General features: G+C 42.0%; 2 protein-coding genes across 2 annotated transcripts in view; one reads left to right on the top strand and one right to left on the bottom strand.

Annotated features, from left to right (window-relative positions):
• Positions 1 to 17,910, bottom strand: part of LOC146978008 (major histocompatibility complex class I-related protein 1-like) — a 143,202-nt gene extending 125,292 nt beyond the window's left edge. Inside the window, exons 1-3 of the mRNA XM_085790551.1 lie at positions 17,886 to 17,910; positions 14,482 to 14,748; positions 13,133 to 13,411 (exon numbers count right to left, since the gene is read on the bottom strand). Of these exons, the coding sequence (XP_085646677.1) occupies positions 13,133 to 13,411; positions 14,482 to 14,748; positions 17,886 to 17,910 (571 nt within the window). The remainder of the gene's footprint in view (positions 1 to 13,132; positions 13,412 to 14,481; positions 14,749 to 17,885) is intronic.
• A 932-nt stretch (positions 17,911 to 18,842) lies between these two features.
• LOC146978017 (major histocompatibility complex class I-related protein 1-like) overlaps positions 18,843 to 22,429 on the top strand; it is a 28,191-nt gene continuing 24,604 nt past the window's right edge. Inside the window, exon 1 of the mRNA XM_085790805.1 lies at positions 18,843 to 19,000. The gene's annotated coding sequence lies outside the window, so the exon portion shown is untranslated. The remainder of the gene's footprint in view (positions 19,001 to 22,429) is intronic.

Genomic DNA, 22,429 nt, shown 5'->3' on the forward strand with positions numbered 1-22,429 from the left:
TCACAGAGCCCTGATGTTCTGGACCAAAGATGGAGAGGAGCTTCATGAGGACGTGGACCAAGGAGAGATCCTCCCCAACCATGATGGATCCTTCCAGATGAGTGTTGACCTGGACGTCTCATCAGTCAAAGCTGAAGACTGGAGGAGGTACGACTGTGTGTTTCAGCTCTCTGGAGTGAAGGACGACATCATCACCAAACTGGACAAAGCTCACATCAGGACCAACATGGGTAAGAGAGACATCAGCAGCTCCTGAATGTCACAGACTGTAACACATTTATCTTCATTAAAACTCATAATAATAAACCAGTTACATCATTAGAAAAAACAACAACACTTTACCAGTCATTCATAGCTGAAAGCTAAAAAAAAAACATTGAGAGAATTCCTTTGGATATGGTAAATTTTGTGCTCAAAGGTAGAGGTCACTGTGATGTCACGGAACATGTTTTTGCTAACTATGACGTGACTTAACACCAATTTTACATGTTTCATATCAAAATGGTCAGTTTTTCACTTTGGCTGATTGGTGCAGACGTTCAACTACATGGTATATTATTGTTTATATTCACCAGAGAAGCCCAGTGACACGACCATCACCATCATCTCTGCACTGGTTCCTCTGGCTCTCGTCCTCATCGCTGTCACTGGATTCATGGTTTATAAACAGAAGAAAGGTGAGAGAGAAAAACAGAAGGATTATCTGATTATTTACAATACTTTTTGTGCTTCACTGAAATCTTCTGTCTTTTCTTCTTATTTCAGCCAAACCGCCTCCACTCTGTAAGTAAAACATATTTCTATTTCTTGTACATGATTTGCACTTCCTCATCCCTTTTTAAAGATGTTTTTCCACATGTATTGTTGACAAAGTTTCACATAAACTGTGTTTCTGATCTTACAGCTCCTGACAGCAGCTCTGAACTCTCTGAGAATTTGAATCCCAAACCTGAATGACATAAATGGATCATTGTTCCACAGATGGGATGGAAGTAGTTAAAATGAATGGATTCATTTTTGGGATTAATTTAAAATATAAAAAATTGGCAAAAGCAGTGTTGTTTACGTTGAATGTAGTTGCTGTTCTGATTCTGATGAATGATAAAGTCCTAGGTGACTTCATCCACTCCTCAATGACTTTAAACTACTTAAATTAATGCTGGATGTTGTGTGTGTGCAAAATGATTTGAAGTAGTAGTTTTGATATTAATGACTGTGTGAACATATACAGTAGGCACATAATGTAGCAGTAGCAGTGTGCAGCTATAAATCACGGCGTTAAGGGGAAACACTGTATAGGTTGTAGTATCCTTTATTTAGGCTGCAGTGCATCACTACACTTGATTACATTATTCATTCAAAACATTATTTTCTTATTTCTTCTTGGTCTTTTACGTATTTGCACAGACACTGGAACATGAAGCACATTTTAAAAAAATTAATATAATTTGTAAGAGACATACAGGCTGAAGATGAGCAGCACGGTGTGTTTGAGTGTGTGTGTGTGTGTGTGTTGCAGAGTGGGTGGTTCACCTGGGAGTAGGCGTGTGTGCGTGCGGAAGTGTGTGTGCGTAAAGGTGGGCACTCACCGGTGACACAGATGAGAGAGAGAGAGAGTCAGGGTTGGGAGTAGCCGTAATTTTTGTTGACCGCTACTCATTCATTCATTAATCACCCTTTTTTCCTGTTTAATCTGCCAGTCTCATTTTTACGTTTATCCATCCTTGCTGCGCTGTGATAGCTCTGTGCTGTTTTGTTACAATAAATGCACCAAAAGCATTGTTGGATCTCAGCGTATCTTTATCAAAATCTACTATAGCGCGTCACAAATCTACGTACCTGAGGACCCAACCTCATACTCTCAGCGGCTTTAAAGGTTTGTGTTTGGAAGCCGCAACATTTTGTCAACAAAAAAGGCGTTTAATGAAAATCATCAAGCCGCATCAAAGAACCAAGTCGTCACGCACCGACTAGCCCGAGAACAAAGGAGCCACAGCTAAGTGCCACACCACGCCATCCATTCACCTGGGAACAGGTAGGCCTGAACCTGTTAATGTTTGTGGATTGAGGAATCCGCTTCGATTGGAATGCATTGTGTCAAATGAGGACAATGTATTAAATGGATACGCTGGTTGCATTGGCGCATTGATGGTGGCGCATATTCTCCGTGCTTTATTGGATTGTGATGTCGGGACTTTGTGGCATATGTGGCGGCTGATGTTGTCTAAAGACCTACTGCTTGTTGAAAATGCTTGGATCGAATCTGCTCTGTCAATGAATTTAAATGCAATGTCTATGGATGGATTTGAATACGCTCTTGAATGAAATGTGATTGTGTTGCTTTATACAAAAATACAATCTAACGAAAATGAGTCAAATAAACGCTGATGCTGAATGTTCAAACATGGAACGTGAAAAGAGGGAAATCAAACTGACGGCCAAAGCTATGGAAAATAAAATCGAACGGTTGCAGCATGAGCGCAAAAGTGCCGTTAATAAAATCAAAGAGCTTATTCCGCAAATAAAAGCGCACATGAAATCAAAAGAAAATGTAACTGAAATCCCCTCACAACTGAATAACTTGAATGCACTGTGTAAAAAGGCCACTGACCTGCACAACGAAGTATTGCAACTTCTTCCTGATGATGAACATAAAAAACAAAAAGAGTGGTTTTCTAGCGTTATGGATTACAGTGATGCATTCAAGGAACAAGTGGAAAAATGGATAAAGGAAAATCCGCATGAAAACTCAAATGAATTACCACTTCAGACAAATACTTCTGAGCAACCAACAAAGGAAATAAATCACGCAGCACAAATTCCTGTCGAAAAAAGCAAGGATTTGTCTGTTGCTGACCCTCCAGTACTTGTTCCCACTGAACAAGATCCCCAGGATGAACTACAGCCCTGTGACAGCATCTCAAATGCAACCAAGAAATCACGCTCACATCATTCCTCATCCTTGGCTTCACGCTCATCTGCTCGCTTAAAAACGGAAACAAATCTTGCAATTTTGGCAGCAAAACAAAAGGCATTAAAGGAAAAACATGCATTGGATGAAGAGGAGTTAAAACTACGCAAAAGAAGAGAACAGCTTTTACTGGAGAATGAAATCGCTGAGGAAATGGCAAAACTAAGTGTTATAAAATCACAAAGCAGTGTTGGCAGTAAATCAAAGTCAAAGGTTTCAGATGGGATGAACTCATACTATGAAAAGACATGCTCAAAACAACAACTTAACATCAATGCTACGGAATTTGTCCCATCACTGCCAGTTAAACTAAAACCCAACGCAATTGAAACCACGCAGACAGTTGTGAAGCCTAAAGTCACTCACTTACCTGACATAAAACATCTCCCAGGTCCTTCTTACATGCTCCAACGTTATCTAGCCACTCCTGAAGATCCTGTGACCAATGTTACACAAACTGATGCATCACAAAACGACAGTGTGCTGGACATAATGAGAAAACAAAATGAAATTTCAACACTCTTGATGCAACAACAATGCCTCTCAGCACTCCCAAAAAGGGAAATTCCCATTTTCGATGGTAACCCACTCAAATACCATTCGTTTATTAAAGCATTTGAAAATGGAGTTGAGCGAAACACCAGCAACAACTGTGACAGACTCTACTTCCTTGAACAATACACCAAAGGGCATGCAAAGGGACTAGTGAGGAGCTGTCAGCACATAGAGTCGAGCAGAGGATATGTGAAGGCAAAGGCTCTATTGAAAGAGCATTATGGCAATGAGCAAAAGGTGGCAGCAGCATACATGGAGAGAGCTTTGTCATGGCCCACTATTAAAACAGAAGATGTGAAAGCCCTCCAGGAGTACGGCCTCTTTCTGCGTGGATGCTGCAACGCTTTGGAGGATGTGCAGTATTTAAATGATCTGGACACACCCACAAACATGGTGGAAATCATCAAAAAACTGCCGTACAAACTCCGAGACCGCTGGAGGTGCGACGCATGTGACCTGCAGGAAAGGTACAACAGGAGAGCAAGGTTTGTGGACATTGCCAACTTTGTTGAAAAACAGGTAAAAATCTTGACAGACCCTGTGTTTGGAAACATTCAGGACACTGTTATAACAACTAAACAAATGAGACACAAACCTCCCCCTCGCTCCAGCATCAGAGGAACCAGCTTCGCTACCACAGTGAATCGTGTGGAGAGAACAGCTCAACCTGCGAATAAAGTTACATACATAAAACCACCAACTAAGAAGATCTGTCCCTGCTGCACTGGAGGACACACATTGGATGTGTGTGCGCGGTTGGAAAAAATGGCACACAAAGAGAAAATTGACTTCCTGAAGGAAAATGGTGCTTGTTTTCGCTGCCTGTGTATAGGACACATAAGCAAAAATTGCCAAAGGAAGATTTCCTGCTCGAAGTGTGGCCTAAGACATCCAACTGTGCTCCATAAGGATAGTGTGGCAACGGCAGAACCGGCTGAGAGAAGCATCCAGGTTACAGTGGACGACACCTTGGTTTCCAGTGGGCTTACAGGGGCTGGTGAGATGGATTGCAAGCTTCCTATCGTGCCGATCCAAGTGAAGGCGAAGAAGGGCAATAAAATCATTCTCACATACGCCTTTTTGGACCAGGGAAGTACTGCGGTGTTCTGTACTGAGAGTCTGAAGCAGAAGCTCAATTTGTCTGGGAAGAGAGCCAACATTCTTCTCAGGACCATGGGGCAGGAGAAGGTGGTCAGTAGCTACATTGTGCCAGAGCTGGAGGTGGCAGCACTTGAAGATGACAGCTTCATTGAGTTGCCAAAAGCGTACACTCAGTTGTCAATGCCAGTCCACAAAGCAAACATACCCACAAATAAGGATCTGACAAGGTGGCCATATTTAAAACACATCTCCTTACCACAGATTGAGGCTGGAATTGAGTTGCTGATTGGAACGAATGTTCCACGAGCCATGGAACCGCTGGAAGTCATCCGCAGTGAGCACAATGGACCCTACGCTATAAGGACAGTGCTGGGCTGGACGGTAAATGGACCACTGACAGGAAACGGTGGAGAGGCCAATTACTGTGAGCAGCCAGTAACTGTGAACCGTGTGTCCATTGTAAATTTGGATGAACTGTGGCAACAGCAATTTAAGATGGACTTTCCAGAATCTGCTGTGGAGGAACAAGTGGGTCTGTCCAGGGAAGACCTGAGGTTCATGGACATGGTCACAAAGTCAGCCAAACATGTCAATGGTCATTACCAGGTCGCCCTGCCTTTGAAAAATTCAAACGTCAGCATGCCAAATAATAGGAAAGTGGTGGAACAGCGTCAAAACCATCTGAAGAGGAGGCTCCAGAGGGATCCAGTGTTTTACAGGGAGTATAACACCTTTATTAATGATCTACTTGGTAAAGGTTATGCTGAAAAGGTTCCTGATGCAGAGCTGGAAAGAAGTGATGGCAGGGTCTGGTACATACCGCACCATGGTGTCTACCACCCGACAAAGGGAAAACTCCGAGTTGTGTTTGATTGTGGTGCCAGTTACAAAGGACAATCTCTGAATGAAGAGCTGTTGCAAGGGCCCGATCTAACCAGCTCACTGATTGGAGTTGTGACCAGGTTCAGGAGGGAACCTGTGGTCATCATGGCTGACATAGAAGCTATGTTTCACCAGGTGCAAGTGCCCCCAGATGATGCTGATCTGTTGCGATTCCTCTGGTGGTCACAAGGAGACTTGAACCAAGCACCATGTGAATACAGGATGAAGGTACATCTTTTCGGAGCTACATCCTCCCCTAGCTGTGCCAACTTTGCCCTCAGGAAATGTGCAGAGGATTTTGGACATGAGCATAAGGAGGAGACAGTGGACAAGCTGCAGCACTGCTTTTATGTGGATGATTGTTTGGTGGCAGTTGCAACAGAGGAGGAAGCACGGACCCTCTGTCATGAGCTCATGTCTCTGTGCGCTAAAGGGGGATTCTGTTTGACCAAGTGGCACAGTAATAGATCTGAAGTGCTCAAGACCATCCCAGAGCCCCGCAGAGCTAAAGGCATGGAGCAGTTGGACCTGGACCGGGAGTTTGTGCCCATTGAAAGAGTGCTGGGTGTAGAGTGGTGTATCAAGTCAGACACCTTTAAATTCAAAATTGTATGGAAGGACAGACCACTCAACCGCAGAGGCATCCTTTCTACTGTAAGCTCCATTTATGACCCTCTGGGCATGTTAAGTCCCCTTGTTCTGACAGCAAAAAGGATCTTGAGGGATTTGTGCAGAAGAGGAGTCGGTTGGGATGATCCCATACCAGAGACTGTCTCCAAAGAGTGGCTTAAGTGGGTGCAAGGGCTCCACCTGCTGGACAACTTTGAGCTGCCCAGATGTCTAAAACCTCTGGAGTTTGGAGATGTTATTACTGCGCAACTACACCATTTCTGCGATGCTTCCGAGGAAGGCTATGGTACAGTCACTTACCTGCTGTTACAGAATGAGCACCTCCAAATGCACAGTGCTTTCATTATGGGAAAGGCTCGTGTTGCCCCACTGAAGACAGTTACAATTCCAAGAATGGAACTGATTGCTGCAACAATGGCCAGTCGCATGGAGGTCCTGTGGAAGAAAGAGCTACACATGAGTCTTCAGGAATCTGTGTTTTGGACTGATAGTGCTTCTGTGCTGAAATACATTAACAACGAAAGCTCCAGATTTAAGGTGTTTGTTGCCAATCGTGTTTCGGAGATCCTGAAATCATCTCACCCTGCTCAGTGGAGGTACGTGGATACAGCTTCAAATCCAGCAGACGCAGCATCCAGAGGGCTCAAAGTGGAGGCATTTCTGAAGGACAGACTCTGGTTAACAGGACCGCCGTTTCTTTGCCAACCTGAAACAGAATGGCCTGTGAACCCTGAGCCTGTGAGTCATCTCCCCCAGGACGATCCAGAGGTGAAGAAAACTGCTGTTGTCAATGCTGTACAAGCTGAAGAGGATCCCACTACTCACCTGATCCATCATTATTCCTCGTGGATCCGATTGAAGAAAGCTGTGGCGTGGTGGCTGAAATACAAGGAATGGTTGTGGTCCTGTATCAGGAAGAGAAAAAGGCTAATAGCCAATCAGAGTGAAGAGAGCATGCAGCAACAGAGAATGTTGGAGCAGGAAAGGTGCACATTTAAAGGTGCAGCTGTCCTTGGTGCTCCTACAGTGGAGGACATTGACAAGGCTGAACTGGCCATAATTCAGTTTTGCCAGAAGAGAAAGTTTTTTGAGGAGCTCTCATGTCTGGAAAAGGGACAAAATGTCAAGAAAAATAGTCACCTGTACAAGTTGTGTCCAAGGCTGGAGGATGGAGTCTTGCGTGTGGGAGGACGGCTTAGCAAAGCAGCACTGCCTTTGGAGTCTAAGCATCCTATCATTCTGGCAAAAGACCTTCATATTTCTACCCTGTTGCTGAGAAATATACATCAAGAGGTAGGACACAGTGGCCGCAACCACATGTTGTCCAAGCTCAGGGAGAAATACTGGATGACAGGAGCAAGTACTGCCATTAGGAGAGTTCTGTCGAAGTGCACCATCTGCAGAAGACTTAATGCCACTCCAGTTTGCCAGCAGATGGCAGACTTGCCCACAGACCGACTCAAGCCTGATGAACCTCCATTCACTTGTGTAGGGGTTGATTATTTTGGACCCATCGAAGTGAGGAGCAGGAGGAGTACAGTGAAGAGGTATGGTGTCCTATTTACCTGTCTTGTATTGAGAGCTATTCACATCGAGGTGGCACCTTCTCTGGACACTGACTCCTTCATAAATGCACTAAGGCGTTTTATAGCCAGAAGAGGACAGGTCCGCGAGCTGCGCTCTGATAATGGGACAAATTTTGTGGGTGCAGAACGTGAGTTAAAAACAACGATTGCGCAGTGGAACCAGGCACAGGTGCATGATGTGTTACTCCAAAAGGGCATTAAGTGGACGTTCAACCCCCCTGCTGGATCACATCATGGAGGAGTGTGGGAAAGGCTTATTAGATCGGTGAGGAAAGTCCTGAACTCCACTCTCAAAGTACAACGCTTGGATGAGGAGGGACTCCACACAGTTCTTTGCGAAGTGGAAGCCATTATTAACAGCAGGCCCATCACCAAGGCCTCCACAGATCCTAACGACCTGGAAGCACTGACGCCGAACCATCTGTTACTGCTAAAAAACCAGCCTTCATTACCACCTGGAGAGTTCCAAGCAGCAGACCTGTACGCACAAAGAAGATGGAGACAAGTCCAGTACATATCTGATCTGTTCTGGAAGCGCTGGACAAAGGAGTATCTGCCTCTGTTACAGGAACGACAGAGATGGACTGGAGTCCAGAGAAACCTTGTCGCAGGAGATCTAGTTTTGCTTATGGACAGTACTGCACCTCGTAATTCTTGGATTATGGGACGTGTCTTGCAAACTTTTCCGGATCGCAAGGGATTTGTGCGTCAAATTCGGATTAAGACAAGAACCAGTTGCTTGGACAGACCCATATCCAAGGTGTGTTTGTTGCTGGAGAAGGAGGAGGCAGCATGAGGACGTTGCTGACCTCTATATGGACTTTGTGTTTTCGGACGTCAGATGGACTTTCTTTGCACTAATCGGTCATGACGACCAGAAGAAGGAATATTCGTTGTAATGACCTTTTTCATGGACTTGAGCAATTTATTAGACATTTTTGCATTATCGTTGAAATTGATATGATGATTTATTATGTCTCCTATTGTGTTTGAAATGTGAATTATTATGTGAGACCTAATAATTAGGGGCTGGTGTGTAAGAGACATACAGGCTGAAGATGAGCAGCACGGTGTGTTTGAGTGTGTGTGTGTGTGTGTGTTGCAGAGTGGGTGGTTCACCTGGGAGTAGGCGTGTGTGCGTGCGGAAGTGTGTGTGCGTAAAGGTGGGCACTCACCGGTGACACAGATGAGAGAGAGAGAGAGTCAGGGTTGGGAGTAGCCGTAATTTTTGTTGACCGCTACTCATTCATTCATTAATCACCCTTTTTTCCTGTTTAATCTGCCAGTCTCATTTTTACGTTTATCCATCCTTGCTGCGCTGTGATAGCTCTGTGCTGTTTTGTTACAATAAATGCACCAAAAGCATTGTTGGATCTCAGCGTATCTTTATCAAAATCTACTATAGCGCGTCACAAATCTACGTACCTGAGGACCCAACCTCATACTCTCAGCGGCTTTAAAGGTTTGTGTTTGGAAGCCGCAACATAATTTGTTTGATGATCATAAAATATCACCATGCTGATCACTTTAATGGCTTCGGTTTTGAGATTCAACTAGCCAGATGGATCACCCATGTGGTTTAGGTCAAGGCAGACTCTACTCCCACTGCAGGGTCTGATGACTGGTCATTTACAGGAGCCAAAATGTCAAATGGGGTTTTCTGTCTTTGTTGTTGTTGTTTCACATTTCAATAAAGTCTCCACTTTTCAAAACTTTATTCTTCTCTGTTAATCTGTGCCTCCAGTTACAGTGATATTTTTCTTGCAATTACCCGTCCATTCAATGCTGTGTATAAAACCCATGGATGTACTATATTATAATAAAACAGTCTCATCTGCTTCATACTTCACCTGACCAGGAGCAGGTCTGGTAGAAATGGCTGTTTTAAAACGTATGAAACAGTGACACCTTCTGGCCAAACCACAGTATTGCACAAGTTTAACACTGCATCTGTCTGTCTTATCCCTTAAATTATGTTTCCCTGTTAAACGTTCTGTACTATTTGGTGCTCATCACTGATTAATTGCAACATAATAGCCTACTCTAAAATTAACTTGAGATTATTTAACCCCAAAGTGTATCTCATTATTAAAACTGCAAAATCCAGAAAGAATATTTTATTGAAAAACAAAGCAACATCACAAGCAATAAAACGTGTGGTTCTGTTCATTGCTAGCTTGTTCAGATACTTGTTAAAGGTTTAAAGTTTGTCATTCAGAAAGGTTTAAAATATATGTTGGTTCATTGCTGAGTGTTTGTTGATAATAAATGTGAAGCCAGTGTCACATTAATGAGTGGAAGCCAACTGTCTAAATTATTGCTAATATTGTTAGCTCCTGAGCTGAAATCTATATAATGTGTTGTTTAGATAAAACAGAAGATAACAGGAGAGGCCATGTATATTCACAGTGTTAACTTTGTTAAAGTAATAAAACACAGAAGCAAGAAAATGTCTATGATCTGAATCTATATAATAATAATAACATACAGTATGCAGGTTTATCGGGAGAGAAAGGCTAAGTAGCACTGGTGATGACCAGTTGGTCATCACCAGGCATAAACGTTAACCCAATTAAAGTGAGTTAGGTACATTTTATTTAGATAATACAACCAAGTTGTCCTAATTTTATGTGGGATGCAATGTATGATTGAAAAGGTAAGTGCAGTAAAAGTTCCTGTCATATGAGCTAGATCATCAAGAAGAAAATGTCCTGGAAAATAATCTCTAGAAAAGAGTGTGAACCCTGAATTATTCATCTTTGTGTTTCTTAATGAATAGTATTAGCTGTAGGTCTAGGTATTATTCTAAATATTGATATTATGTGAAAAATAAACTTTAATTTTAACTTTAATTGTAAAAATGATTTTTTTTTTAAACAAAAAACTTGTAGATGTGCCTGTTTCTTTCAAGCAACAGAAGCAGTGAGGCACAAACAACTTAATTACACCGCAACATTTCTTCTATCACACACAAGATGGTAACTAACCGAGAGGAACCAGAAGGAGGAAGTCATATCAGTCACCATGGCAGTACATTAACTGAAGATGAAGAAGGGTTTTATAAACAGCAATGCTGCCATACGTTTGGCTGAATGGAAGGGTAATTGCAAGAAAAATATCACTGTAGTCATAGATGAACAGAGAAGAATACAGTTTTGAAAAGTGGAGACTTTAATTGAAATGTGCGACAACAACAACAAAGACAGAAAACCCCATTTGACACTTGATGGCTGTAGATGACCAGTCATTAGACCATGCAGTAGTCTGTGTTGTCACACCACCTTCTCTCCTCCTCCAATCAGCTTTCAGCTGTCATGTTTAAAAGTGCTCTCTCTCTACTCTCATTCAGCTGTCAACCAGCCCGCAGAAAATTCTCGACCCACCTCCTCCCCTTCACCTCCTCAATCAGGACCCAGGCATCTCCATCTCAGTCCGGAGGCTTCCATATCAGCAGGCATCATCTCTACCACCACCAGTGTCTGGGCCCGGGGGAAGTCCTCTTCAGATAGAAGCTTCACATTCATCAATCTGTCTTCTAAGCTGATCTACTCCCTGGGGCCTAAGCGCCAAAAATATTATTTGTTCACAATAAATGTCTTTCGTTTCACATCCCGTCTATTCCATTCTTAATAGTCTGTCCTGATTGAAATACACACAGCATAGCTCACTCGTTAACTCAGCTATAGCACACAACATTATTATTAATAATGTTAAGATTATTAAGATGTTAAATGTTTCAAATTAATCGCAAAATTAATGTATTTATTTGGACTTTTCCCTCCCATCTGAGATTGTTTGTCTGTCAGGTTTTTGGATTCAAACTCTCAGAGAGTTCAGAGCTGCTGTCAGGAGCTGTAAGATCAGAAACACAGTTTATGTGAAACTTTTTTCAGCATTACATGTTGAAAACAATCTGAAACGGTTGAAAAGTGCTAATGATGATCAAGATCATTTTAAGTAGAGTAAGATAAATTTCACTTACAGGGTGGACGCTGTTTGGCTAAAATGAGAAGAAAAGACAAAACATTTCAGTCACTGTTGTTAATGACAGGATGGAACAGAACTCATCTGTTTCCTTCATTTATTCCTTTTTTGTAAAACTGTGAACATGGTTGTCAAGTATTGTAAAATTAAGATAATTTTTCAGTTTTTCTCTCTCACCTTTCTTCTGTTTATAAACCAGGAATCCAGTGACAGCGATGAGGACGAGAGCCAGAGGAACCAGTGCAGAGATGATGGTGACGGTGGTGTTATTGGGCTTCTCTGGTGAATATAAACAATAACACATTATTACCTTGTAGTTGGACGTCTGCACCAACCAGCCATGGTGACAATATAGTTACAATCTGTCAGTTTATGATTGTAGGAGCCATTTCCATTGATATCCATTATCAATTGTAGCAGGTATAAATCTCTACATACATTGTTTTTACTAGACATGCGCTGCAGACCTGAAGTAGCAAGCACGTTGATTAGTTTATCTCGTCTATGCAGCCCCTCAGTCGCTTTATGATGTCACAGCGAAGTTGACCTTTGACCATTTGGATATAAAATGTGCAAAATAAGTGTGATGTCACATCATAGTTAGCAAACAAAGTCATATGTTAAGGACAAAGACATAGTGACCTCTACAAAATTGACTAAATTCAAAGCAATTCTTTCAATATGTTTTTGTTTTTTTGCTTTTCTTTTTGTGTGTGCGTGCGTGCGTGTGTGTTGAATTCAAGATTTCTTCTAATGATGTAACTAGTTTATTATTTTGAGTTTTAATGAAGATGGATAAGTTACTAAACTGGAGAAAAAGCTAAAATACCCAACAAACCACAGACATGACATCAGATTCAGGAGCTGCTGATGTCACTCTTACCCATGTTGGTCCTGATGTGAGCTTTGTCCAGTTTGGTGACGATGTCGTCCTTCACTCCAGAGAGCTGAAACACACAGTCGTACCTCCTCCAGTCTTCAGCTTTGACTGATGAGACGTCCAGGTCAACACTCATCTGGAAGGATCCATCATGGTTGGGGAGGATCTCTCCTTGGTCCACGTCCTCATGAAGCTCCTCTCCATCTTTGGTCCAGAACATCAGGGCTCTGTGAGGGTAGAAACCTGTAGCGTGGCAGCTGACTGGAGAGGAGGGAGTCTTCTGGAGGAGAGACACTGAGGGGAGATCTGGAGAGGGAGAGAAGGGGGGGGGGGGGTGAAAAGATGAGAGACAGACAGCGAACCAGGAAGAGAAACAAACAAAAAAAGAATGTGCTTGCTCAGTAACAGTGGAAAACCTCATGTCAATCAATGTGGCTGTTGTTGAGATGTTTAACTCTGAACCAGAGTGTAGGACTGATGGACATCATCATCGATGTGTTTACTGAAGTCAACTCATTCCTACATCAGGTCATGTGACTCTACCTGTTCTCAGCAGAAAGTCCTTCCCATAGTTAACATACGTCTTCAGCCACTGAGGACAAATCTGAGTTAAGAAGTTCTTATCATATTTTATTCTCCCCTTGTCAGCATCCCAACTCAGTTTGGTGACGACAGCCTGTGTTTTCGGAGCCGTCCACGTCAGTGTCCTCATGTCCAGTGACAGGAAGTCTTCTCCATCATAACCAAACTGATGAAAACCAGTAACCTCTCCTGTCTCGTCGTCCCATTCACATCCACTTATCTTCTGTAAAATGTGGACACCTGAGACAGAGACAGACAAAACAAATCATAGACGTACAGATGGAATCTCCACTGGAAAGAGCTTAAAAATGTATATTGTGTTATGCTAGAAATTTGTAAAGTTAAAGCAGAAGTAAGTGATATATTTGTGTTAATATAAGTCTTAAATAGTTATATCTTCCGACAGCAATCACTTACATAGAGTGTTTGGTCTGAAACACGGGTCTGTCAGTCTCTCTGCTCTGCTCTGAGCCCAGGAGAAAACATTTATCGTATCCTACAGTTTTTATCCAATGAGGAGAGAGAACGGCATGCAGGGCTGTGTGTGCAGCCAAGGGACGCCGTGAATGTGGCGACGTAGGGACGAGGACTGTTATGGTGCGTTCAAGGAAACTCGTATTTTTCCGACCGTGAAGTCGTACCAGTTCGATCTGGTACGAGTTCACCGGTCGGAAGTTATGAGTGGCCGTTATAGTGACTTTCACCGGTAAAACAGGTCGGAAAAACACGAGTGGGTTGCCTGAAACGCTACAAAGTCGTAAGTTGTGACTTGAAGCTGTAATTTACGATTTTAAAAGCCTGCCTGGAACGCAGCATTAGCGAAAACGACCGGACCACTTACTTCTGCTTTAAGTAAAGTATGCCTTTATTCATCCCACGACGGGGAAATTCGCAAAGTTACAGCAGCAGTACATACAAACAAAACACATTCACACATGCCGTGCACACTGTGGTGGACTGATAAAAAATATATAAATATAGATATCTATAAATATATGGCAACCAAGATATTAAAATAGATATGTATATTGATTGTATTACTCTCTATTTTTATTTCTTTTTGATACATACAAGTACTTTTTATATTAAAGTCCCATTTTTAAGTTGTCTACTCAATTGATATAGTCTATTTTTTTTCTTATTTTCCCTGTAGATTTTTGTGGTCTTATTTTGCCCTTGATCTTTTTTTCTAACTGTATGTTTCAGCTGCTAAGATATGTGAATTTCCCTATTTCAGAAATGAATACATGTTTTTTTTCTCTCTCTCTCTCTCTTTTACCAGTGAAGCAGTAAACCAGAGGCTGCTGTACCTTCACTTTGGTTCATGCGCTCCTTCAAATTGGAAATCCTGTCTTTGTAGAGGTTTGGCAGAGTCTCGAGACACTCTGCGTTGTACCAGGCCATCTGCCAGGGGTCGGTGTCCAAGTAGCTTTGCATCCAGTCCCGTATTTCCACCAACCGTTTGTCGCTGTCACAGTAACCGACCTGACTGTTGTCAACCAGGGCAGCAGACACAACCGGTGGTGCGTTCGGGAGCCCACTGGACGCAGTGAGGACATACTTGAGGGAGTGTTTCACTGTGGGACAAACAGGTTTTCATTACATATTTCATCATAATAAAGCTGGCCTAGACTATATATATATTGAACGTGTCAATAGACTTGCATGGTGAGCACTGCAGCATAGAGGCCATGACGGTTAAATGCATTACTGATTGTTTTGTTTTTTTATAACTGTACTTGCTAGTTGCAAGTCTCTCTAAAGCTTTTTGAATCTGTCAAAAATCTTGCGAGGAGCTGGTCGTGGCCAGTTAATAGTAAAATGTTCTTTTTAGTTCCAGATTAACGGCACTAACGGACAAAACGGTGCATTCAGAAACGTCTGTAACCGATGCCATCAGGATGTTCTGCAACATCAGTTTCTGGAGGTCTTGAGAAGCTCTCTGCTTTTCCCCATCATGAGACGCCTCTTGTGTGACACCTTGGTGATGAGAAGCCCGTTCATAGGCGTCAATTTGGACTAAACCATCTGATCTTACTGTACTTTGCACTGACAGGGGACAGGATTACTTTCTAAATACTGACAGACTCCAGCTGCTTTCTTGGATTTCCTTCTTTACCTTTTTGCACCTTCTCCTTTTCTTTATGTGTTCATTATTCCCTGTGTCATTTCACTTTATTATACATTACTTAATTTATGGAAATAAATGTTTGGATTCCTTTGTATGTGTCTATTACTTGGGTTGTTGTCAACATCTGGTGAAAATTTCAAGTCAATAGCACGATTAGAAATATATTTTCTGAGAAAAATGTTGACGAGCACACACACATTGTACATATGTGTGTGAGTGTGTGTGTAAGATGTTGATGCTACAGTGATATTATATCATGAATGTAGAGCGTTTAAGTAGTGTGGAATGGTCATTTCTTCATCTCCAACAATGTATTGAAACAAAAGTTGTGTGTTGGTGGGTATACCACAGCTAAACATGTCCATGTGTCATCACCAGAGGACGTCCACTTCTCTGTCTGTGACTCTTCACGTCTCTCTGTGTCCAAGCTGCTGATGAAACTCTGAGCTCAGACAGTGGACACTTCCCTCTGACAACATCCCATCATCTGAAGCCTCCACTTGTCCATGTACTGTTGAAAGTAAATACCCCTAACCTATAGTGAATAGACTCTTTCTATTCAGTATGAGTCAGTTCAAACGTATTCATCAACTTGAAGTGAAAGTGAAGCAGGAGGAGAAAAGAAAAGTCTGATATTTCAAACGCGAACCAACCTGCTCCTGAAACGTGAGAGAAGAGAAGCAACAAAAACAACTTCTGCATCGTGTTTCGGTAGGAGTCTGTTGCTGCTGCTGTTGCTGCTGCTGTTGCTGCTGCTGCTGTTGCTGTTGCTGCTGCTGCTGCTGCTGTTGCTGCTGCTGCTGTTGCTGCTGCTGCTGCTGCTGTTGCTGCTGCTGTTCCTGACCGTAGATGGTTTCTGCTCCAGCGAGCCCGGTCCGCTCCACCTAGGTATTTCCTTGAAGGATCCTGCTGTGGGATCAGTCGGTTTTACTACCGGCATTAAGTTAGTTTAACATTCAACATTCATTTGACATTCAAAATATAAACCTATTATGTGCTTCAACCGTTTGGGTGAACGATGTCAAACCAACTGTGCAACATATAGATTAATATTCCTCATCTGCCACAAGGCTTATTTTTCAAATATATCTTTTTGTCAATTTTTTACAATTAAAATAAATAAATAAACGTATTATACTCCCTGACCATTTGACCTCAAGATGTCAAACCAACTGTATAAGACAGATATGAACATCCCTCATCTGCCACAAGGCTTATTTTTCAAATATATTTCTTCGGCTATCTTTTACAATTAAAATAAATAAATAAACGTATTATGCTCCTTGACCTTTTGACCTCATGATGTCAAACCAACTGTATAAGACAGATATGAACATCCCTCATCTGCCACAAGGCTTATTTTTCAAATATATTTCTTCGGCTATTTTTTACAATTAAAATAAATAAATAAATAAATAAATAAACGTATTATACTCCTTGACCTTTTGACCTCATGATGTCAAACCAACTGTATAACTTGGTTTGACATCATGAGGTCAAAAGGTCAAGGAGTATAATACGTTTATTTATTTATTTTAATTGTAAAAAATTGACAAAAAGATATATTTGAAAAATAAGCCTTGTGGCAGATGAGGAATATTAATCTATATGTTGCACAGTTGGTTTGACATCGTTCACCCAAACGGTTGAAGCACATAATAGGTTTATATTTTGAATGTCAAATGAATGTTGAATGTTAAACTAACTTAATGCCGGTTGGTTACCTAGGCTACATCATCACGTCCAGTCAGCTAGTGGCCCGATATGGAGAGCCACATGGGTCACGATTAATTTCCTCTCCAGGGCGACTGACACGCACCACCTTACACGTGTAACTCCCACTACAGGTAGCCTAAGTAATTAGCAAATGATAACAGTCCAGGGACAGTTTTATTACAGGGTTCTGCTTGACAGGTTATAGGCCCACTTGTAGGCTATCTCTTCAGTTTACGTCATCAATATCACTAGCAAGGCCCGGATTACGTTTTACAAACCACTCTTAACACTGCAAAAGGTTCTACACACTTGGTGAAACACACTTAAGGTTTGCACACAAGTCAATTTCACTGCAAACATTTTAACCACATCACACCTTATGCCTGCCTTGATGGCTTGACTGAGACTTCACCTGAGACTTAAAACAAGTGGGGGGTTTGCCGCAGAAACTAAACAAACAAATAAACAAACAAACAAACAAAAAGAAAAAAAGAAACTAGTCCGCCCAAGGGCAATACCCAGCTCTTTTTGCCCGTTACCCGGCTCACTTGCCAGGCGGACTAGACAAAATAATAAACCCAAACTAATAAACAAAACAACGGCAAGAAACAGCTAATAGGCTGCCGATTCTCTGCAGAGACACAAATACAAACCTTCAATACTTTATTACATCCATAAAAATATTTAAGAGTTTACGGCATATATCACAACTTTAAAATACCTGGTCTGCCGAACTTTGCCCATTCACCGGCTACCAGCTACTCACAACCCCAGCAGGGCAACAAGTCTGAAAAATATAAAAAAAAAACAGTTCATATCAAACAATAACATAATGATATAAACCCTCAAAACAGGGCCTCAGCCTACCAGTTCTCCCTGGGTTTCCCTGCATGCCCGCATGGAGTGAGGTGTGCACCTGCCTCACTCCTCCGGCCGGAACCAACAACAGACTCTCGCTCCCTCTACAGGTAGGCTTATTTCTATACCGCGGCTTAACTTCCTGCACCTCCCCTTCCCTACTCGGTGCCACCTGCCACACACGCGTCACCCGATAGATATCCAATCAATCAAGTATTATTATTCGGCGCCATCGGAACATCTTCATATGGTCAACGAAGCACAAACCTGCAGAACCTCCTCCTGCAGTGGGGACACAGAGTGAAGTGGGTCTCCTCTCTGTCCGTCTGTCAGTAGCTTTGGAGCGACTCACAGCAGCTCCCGGTGCTCGTTGAGGACAGTAGGTTAGGCTACGTGCTCTCACGTCACAGTCTCAGAAACACAAGAAAGTCGCTACATTTGTTGCTAGTGGCTTTTGTCAAAATAAGTCGCCAAGAAGAGGATTTGGAAAGTCGACAGATTTAGGAAGAAAGTCGCCAGGTTGTCCTAATGTAACCATGTAGGCTACCTACTACTGAGCTCAAACACTTCAACCTGAGGACACAACGATGTTAGAAAAACAGAATGAAGACGTTACTTTTGTTTCTTCTTCTCTGCCACAGTTCATCAGCAGGTAGGATCACATTTAAATATTTATTCAACTTTTCACTTTAGCCTACTTTCTGCTCAGCTCTGGATTTTTACTCCTGTGTTACACTGCTGCATGATTTGTTTTCACTTTCATCTCAACTGGATTTTCAACTGAATCTGACTGAATATATCACATTTATGAGGAGTGAAGGTTTATATTTATCATAAAAACCTTGTCTGTTCTACAGTGAAACACAGCCTGAAATGTTTATCCACTCTGTCTTCTGGACCAACAAACCTCCCTGAGTTTGTAGCTCAAGTATTGACTGATGACCTTGAGGCTGGTCACTGTGACAGCAACAAAAACACACTGGAACCAAAACAGAACTGGTGGAAAACAGCATTGGATGATCACCCTGAACATGAGCAGTGGTACAACATAGAGTGTTTTGGGTTTCTGCCTCATTTAAGATCCAGGATTCAACAGGTCAAGCAGCGTTTTAACCACAGTGGAGGTAGGTAGAGTCTGAACTATGTTAAATTTAATACTGAACAATGATAACTAACTGAATCAGTATCAATGAATCTTCAAAGTGAAAGTACAAATGTGTTTAATCACTGATATTGTTGAGGCCTCAGGAAATAAACTGTGTCACTGAGAAGCTGACGCAATATATAAACCATTACAAACCACAAATCCAGTCCTCTGATTATTCATGGCTCATACAGATATATATGAGGGGCAGGTATTATAAGTTTTTTCTTCATCCTGCTCCTTTTCATTCATGATGAAAATGTGTACACTATGTATATGTGCAACTATGTGAGAACCATCAATGAAATAAATCAAAATGAAATGAAATTAAATGAAATATATACGGCATGCCATATATATATATTATAATATATATTAATTTCCTGAATGGCATGCCGTTCAGGAAATTAATATTTGAATATATTGAATGAAACTCTCTGAATATATGGAATGAAACTCTGAATATATTGAGTGAAACTCTGAATATATTGAATGAAACTATATATATCTGTATCTGTATGAGTATATAAGGATGATTGTCCTCTGATTATTCATGGCTCATACAGATATATATGTGTGTATATATACACTATATTACCAAAAGTATTCGCTCACCTGCCTTTACTCATTCTATGAACTGAAGTGCCATCCCATTCCTAACTCATAGAATTCAATATGATGTCGGTCCACCTTTTGCAGCTATTACAGCTTCAACTCTTCTGGGAAGACTGTCCACAAGGTTGAGGAGAGTGTTTATAGGAATTTTTGGCCATTCTTCCAAAAGCGCATTGGTGAGGTCACACACTGATGTTGGTCGAGAAGGCCTGGCTCTCAGTCTCCGCTCTAATTCATCCCAAAGGTGTTCTATCGGGTTCAGGTCAGGACTCTGTGCAGGCCAGTCAAGTTCATCCACACCAGACTCTGTCATCCACGTCTTTATGGACCTTGCTTTGTGCACTGGTGCACAGTCATGTTGGAAGAGGAAGGGGCCCGCTCCAAACTGTTCCCACAAGGTTGGGAGCATGGAATTGTCCAAAATGTTTTGGTATCCTGAAGCATTCAAAGTTCCTTTCACTGGAACTAAGGGGCCAAGCCCAGCTCCTGAAAAACAACCCCATACCATAATTCCTCCTCCACCAAATTTCACAGTCGGCCAAGTGATTAGGACACCTGATTCTGATCATTTGAATGGGTGAGCGAATACTTTTGGTAATATAGTGTATATATATACACACACACACACACACACACACACACACACACACACACACACAAAAGTGATCACTTATTTGTTTTTGAATCCTGAGCAATTCAGGACTGTAAGAAGGTAAAACTGATCATCTGACCAGAGGAGACATCATCTGTCCTTTAACTGTCTCAGTCTCAGGTGTCCACATCTTACAGCTGCTGAATGGATGTGAATGGGACGATGAGACTGGACAAGTTAGTGGTTTTCTTCAGTATGGTTATGATGGAGAAGACTTCATATCAATGGACCTGAAGACACTGACATGGATCGCTCCAAAACCACAGGCTGTCGTCACCAAGCAGAGATGGGATGCTGACAAATTGAGAATAAAACGCAATGAGAACGTCTTAACTCGTTCATGTCCTGAGTGGCTGAAGATGTACTTGAACTATGGGAAGAACTTTCTGCTGAGAACAGGTAGAGTCACATGACCTGATGTAGTTTGATGATCATAACAATATTGATATCGACCAATCAGACTGAATCACCACTGTATCATAACTCCTCAGTCTGACATCACCTTGTTTTAAGATCTGAGTTGGTCCTGACCAATCAGGAGAGACTGACCTGTTTGGTGCTCTGACATCACTCTCAGTCGACTGGTGATAGTCAGTGAACAGTTAGTGTGAGTGAAGTCACTTTCACTTATTCACTGTTAGAAGAGAGAGATGCTGTTGTTGTTATGTGGAGCTGTCAGAAGATGAATGTGTGAGTCTGAGCATGTAGTGGAGACCAACGACCACCAGTCTAACTTACCTGTTGTCTCTCTCTCTCTCCAGTCCGTCCCTCAGTGTCTCTCCTCCAGAAGACTCCCTCCTCTCCAGTCAGCTGCCACGCTACAGGTTTCTACCCTCACAGAGCCCTGATGTTCTGGACCAAAGATGGAGAGGAGCTTCATGAGGACGTGGACCAAGGAGAGATCCTCCCCAACCATGATGGATCCTTCCAGATGAGTGTTGACCTGGACATCTCATCAGTCAAAGCTGAAGACTGGAGGAGGTACGACTGTGTGTTTCATCTCTCTGGAGTGAAGGACGACATCGTCACCAAACTGGACAAAGCTCACATCAGGACCAACATGGGTAAGAGAGACATCAGCAGCTCCTGAATGTGACGTCATGTCTGTGGTTTGTTGGGTATTTTAGTCTTTGTTCTACAGTTGAGCTGTGAATTCATCTTCAACAACAGTTGTGAACATAGATACAGTGGTTTAAAAGCTGAGCAGCTCATCTCTTGGTTAATAAACCTCATCAACTAAGTGCAGCAGGGCAGCACTGTGCACAAACTAGAGATGGTTGACAAGTTTCCAGAGACAATAACCTGCTGCCTCCACAAGGGGGCAGTAAATTACCAGTATGGAGACATATCACTTCATGTATCTTTCTAAATGTTTGGTCTCCCAAACCTTTCTGAAACCGATTGAAACTGTCCATGTAAACGTACCCACTGTTTGCTATATAACTCCATATGTGTTCCTTAATAGTTTGTACAATACAATGTAGAAAGTGATTTTTTTTTTTTAAGAAAAAGAAAGACCATTGAATGAGAAGGTCTGTCCAAATGTTTGACTGTAGTGTATATAAAAGATAAATATATACTGTACATAAATTATTAGAAAGAAAAGTGTAGTTTAATGTATTGTACTATATGAGAAAGATATCATTTGTCAGAGTTAATCGATGAACTGTTTACGAGACACTACTGTTGCACCTAAAGAGCTTTTATGATCTGTAAATGTGTTGGGAACTGTTCTGAGAACAGTAAGGAGAGAAATCACTTCACTCTGGTATCTTTCTAATAAATGTCGCCTTACAGCTGTAAGTGACACATGACCTGCACATTGTGTGATGATGGTTTTGTTTCTTTGTGTTTTGTTGAACAGAGAAGTCCAGTGACTTGACCATCACCGTCGTTGTTGCAGTGGTTGTTCTTGTCGTCGTCCTCATTTGTTCTGTCATTGGATTTCTGGTCTACAAAAAGAAGACAGGTGAGAGAGTCCAGCAGCTGAGTGGATGTTTGTGTCCAGGCTGCAACACTGAGTCACAATGTGATAAAGCAACAAGTGACAAGACTCAGAGTCTGATGAAACTCTACAATTCAATATGAAAATGTTTGACAAGTCAACTTCTTCTGTTTTCAGCTGAACTCCCTGCACCTCGT

The sequence above is a fragment of the Trachurus japonicus genome, chromosome 11 (genome assembly GCF_045865225.1).
Source record: "Trachurus japonicus isolate A0001 chromosome 11, Traja_1.0".
NCBI classification, from domain to species: domain Eukaryota; kingdom Metazoa; phylum Chordata; class Actinopteri; order Carangiformes; family Carangidae; genus Trachurus; species Trachurus japonicus.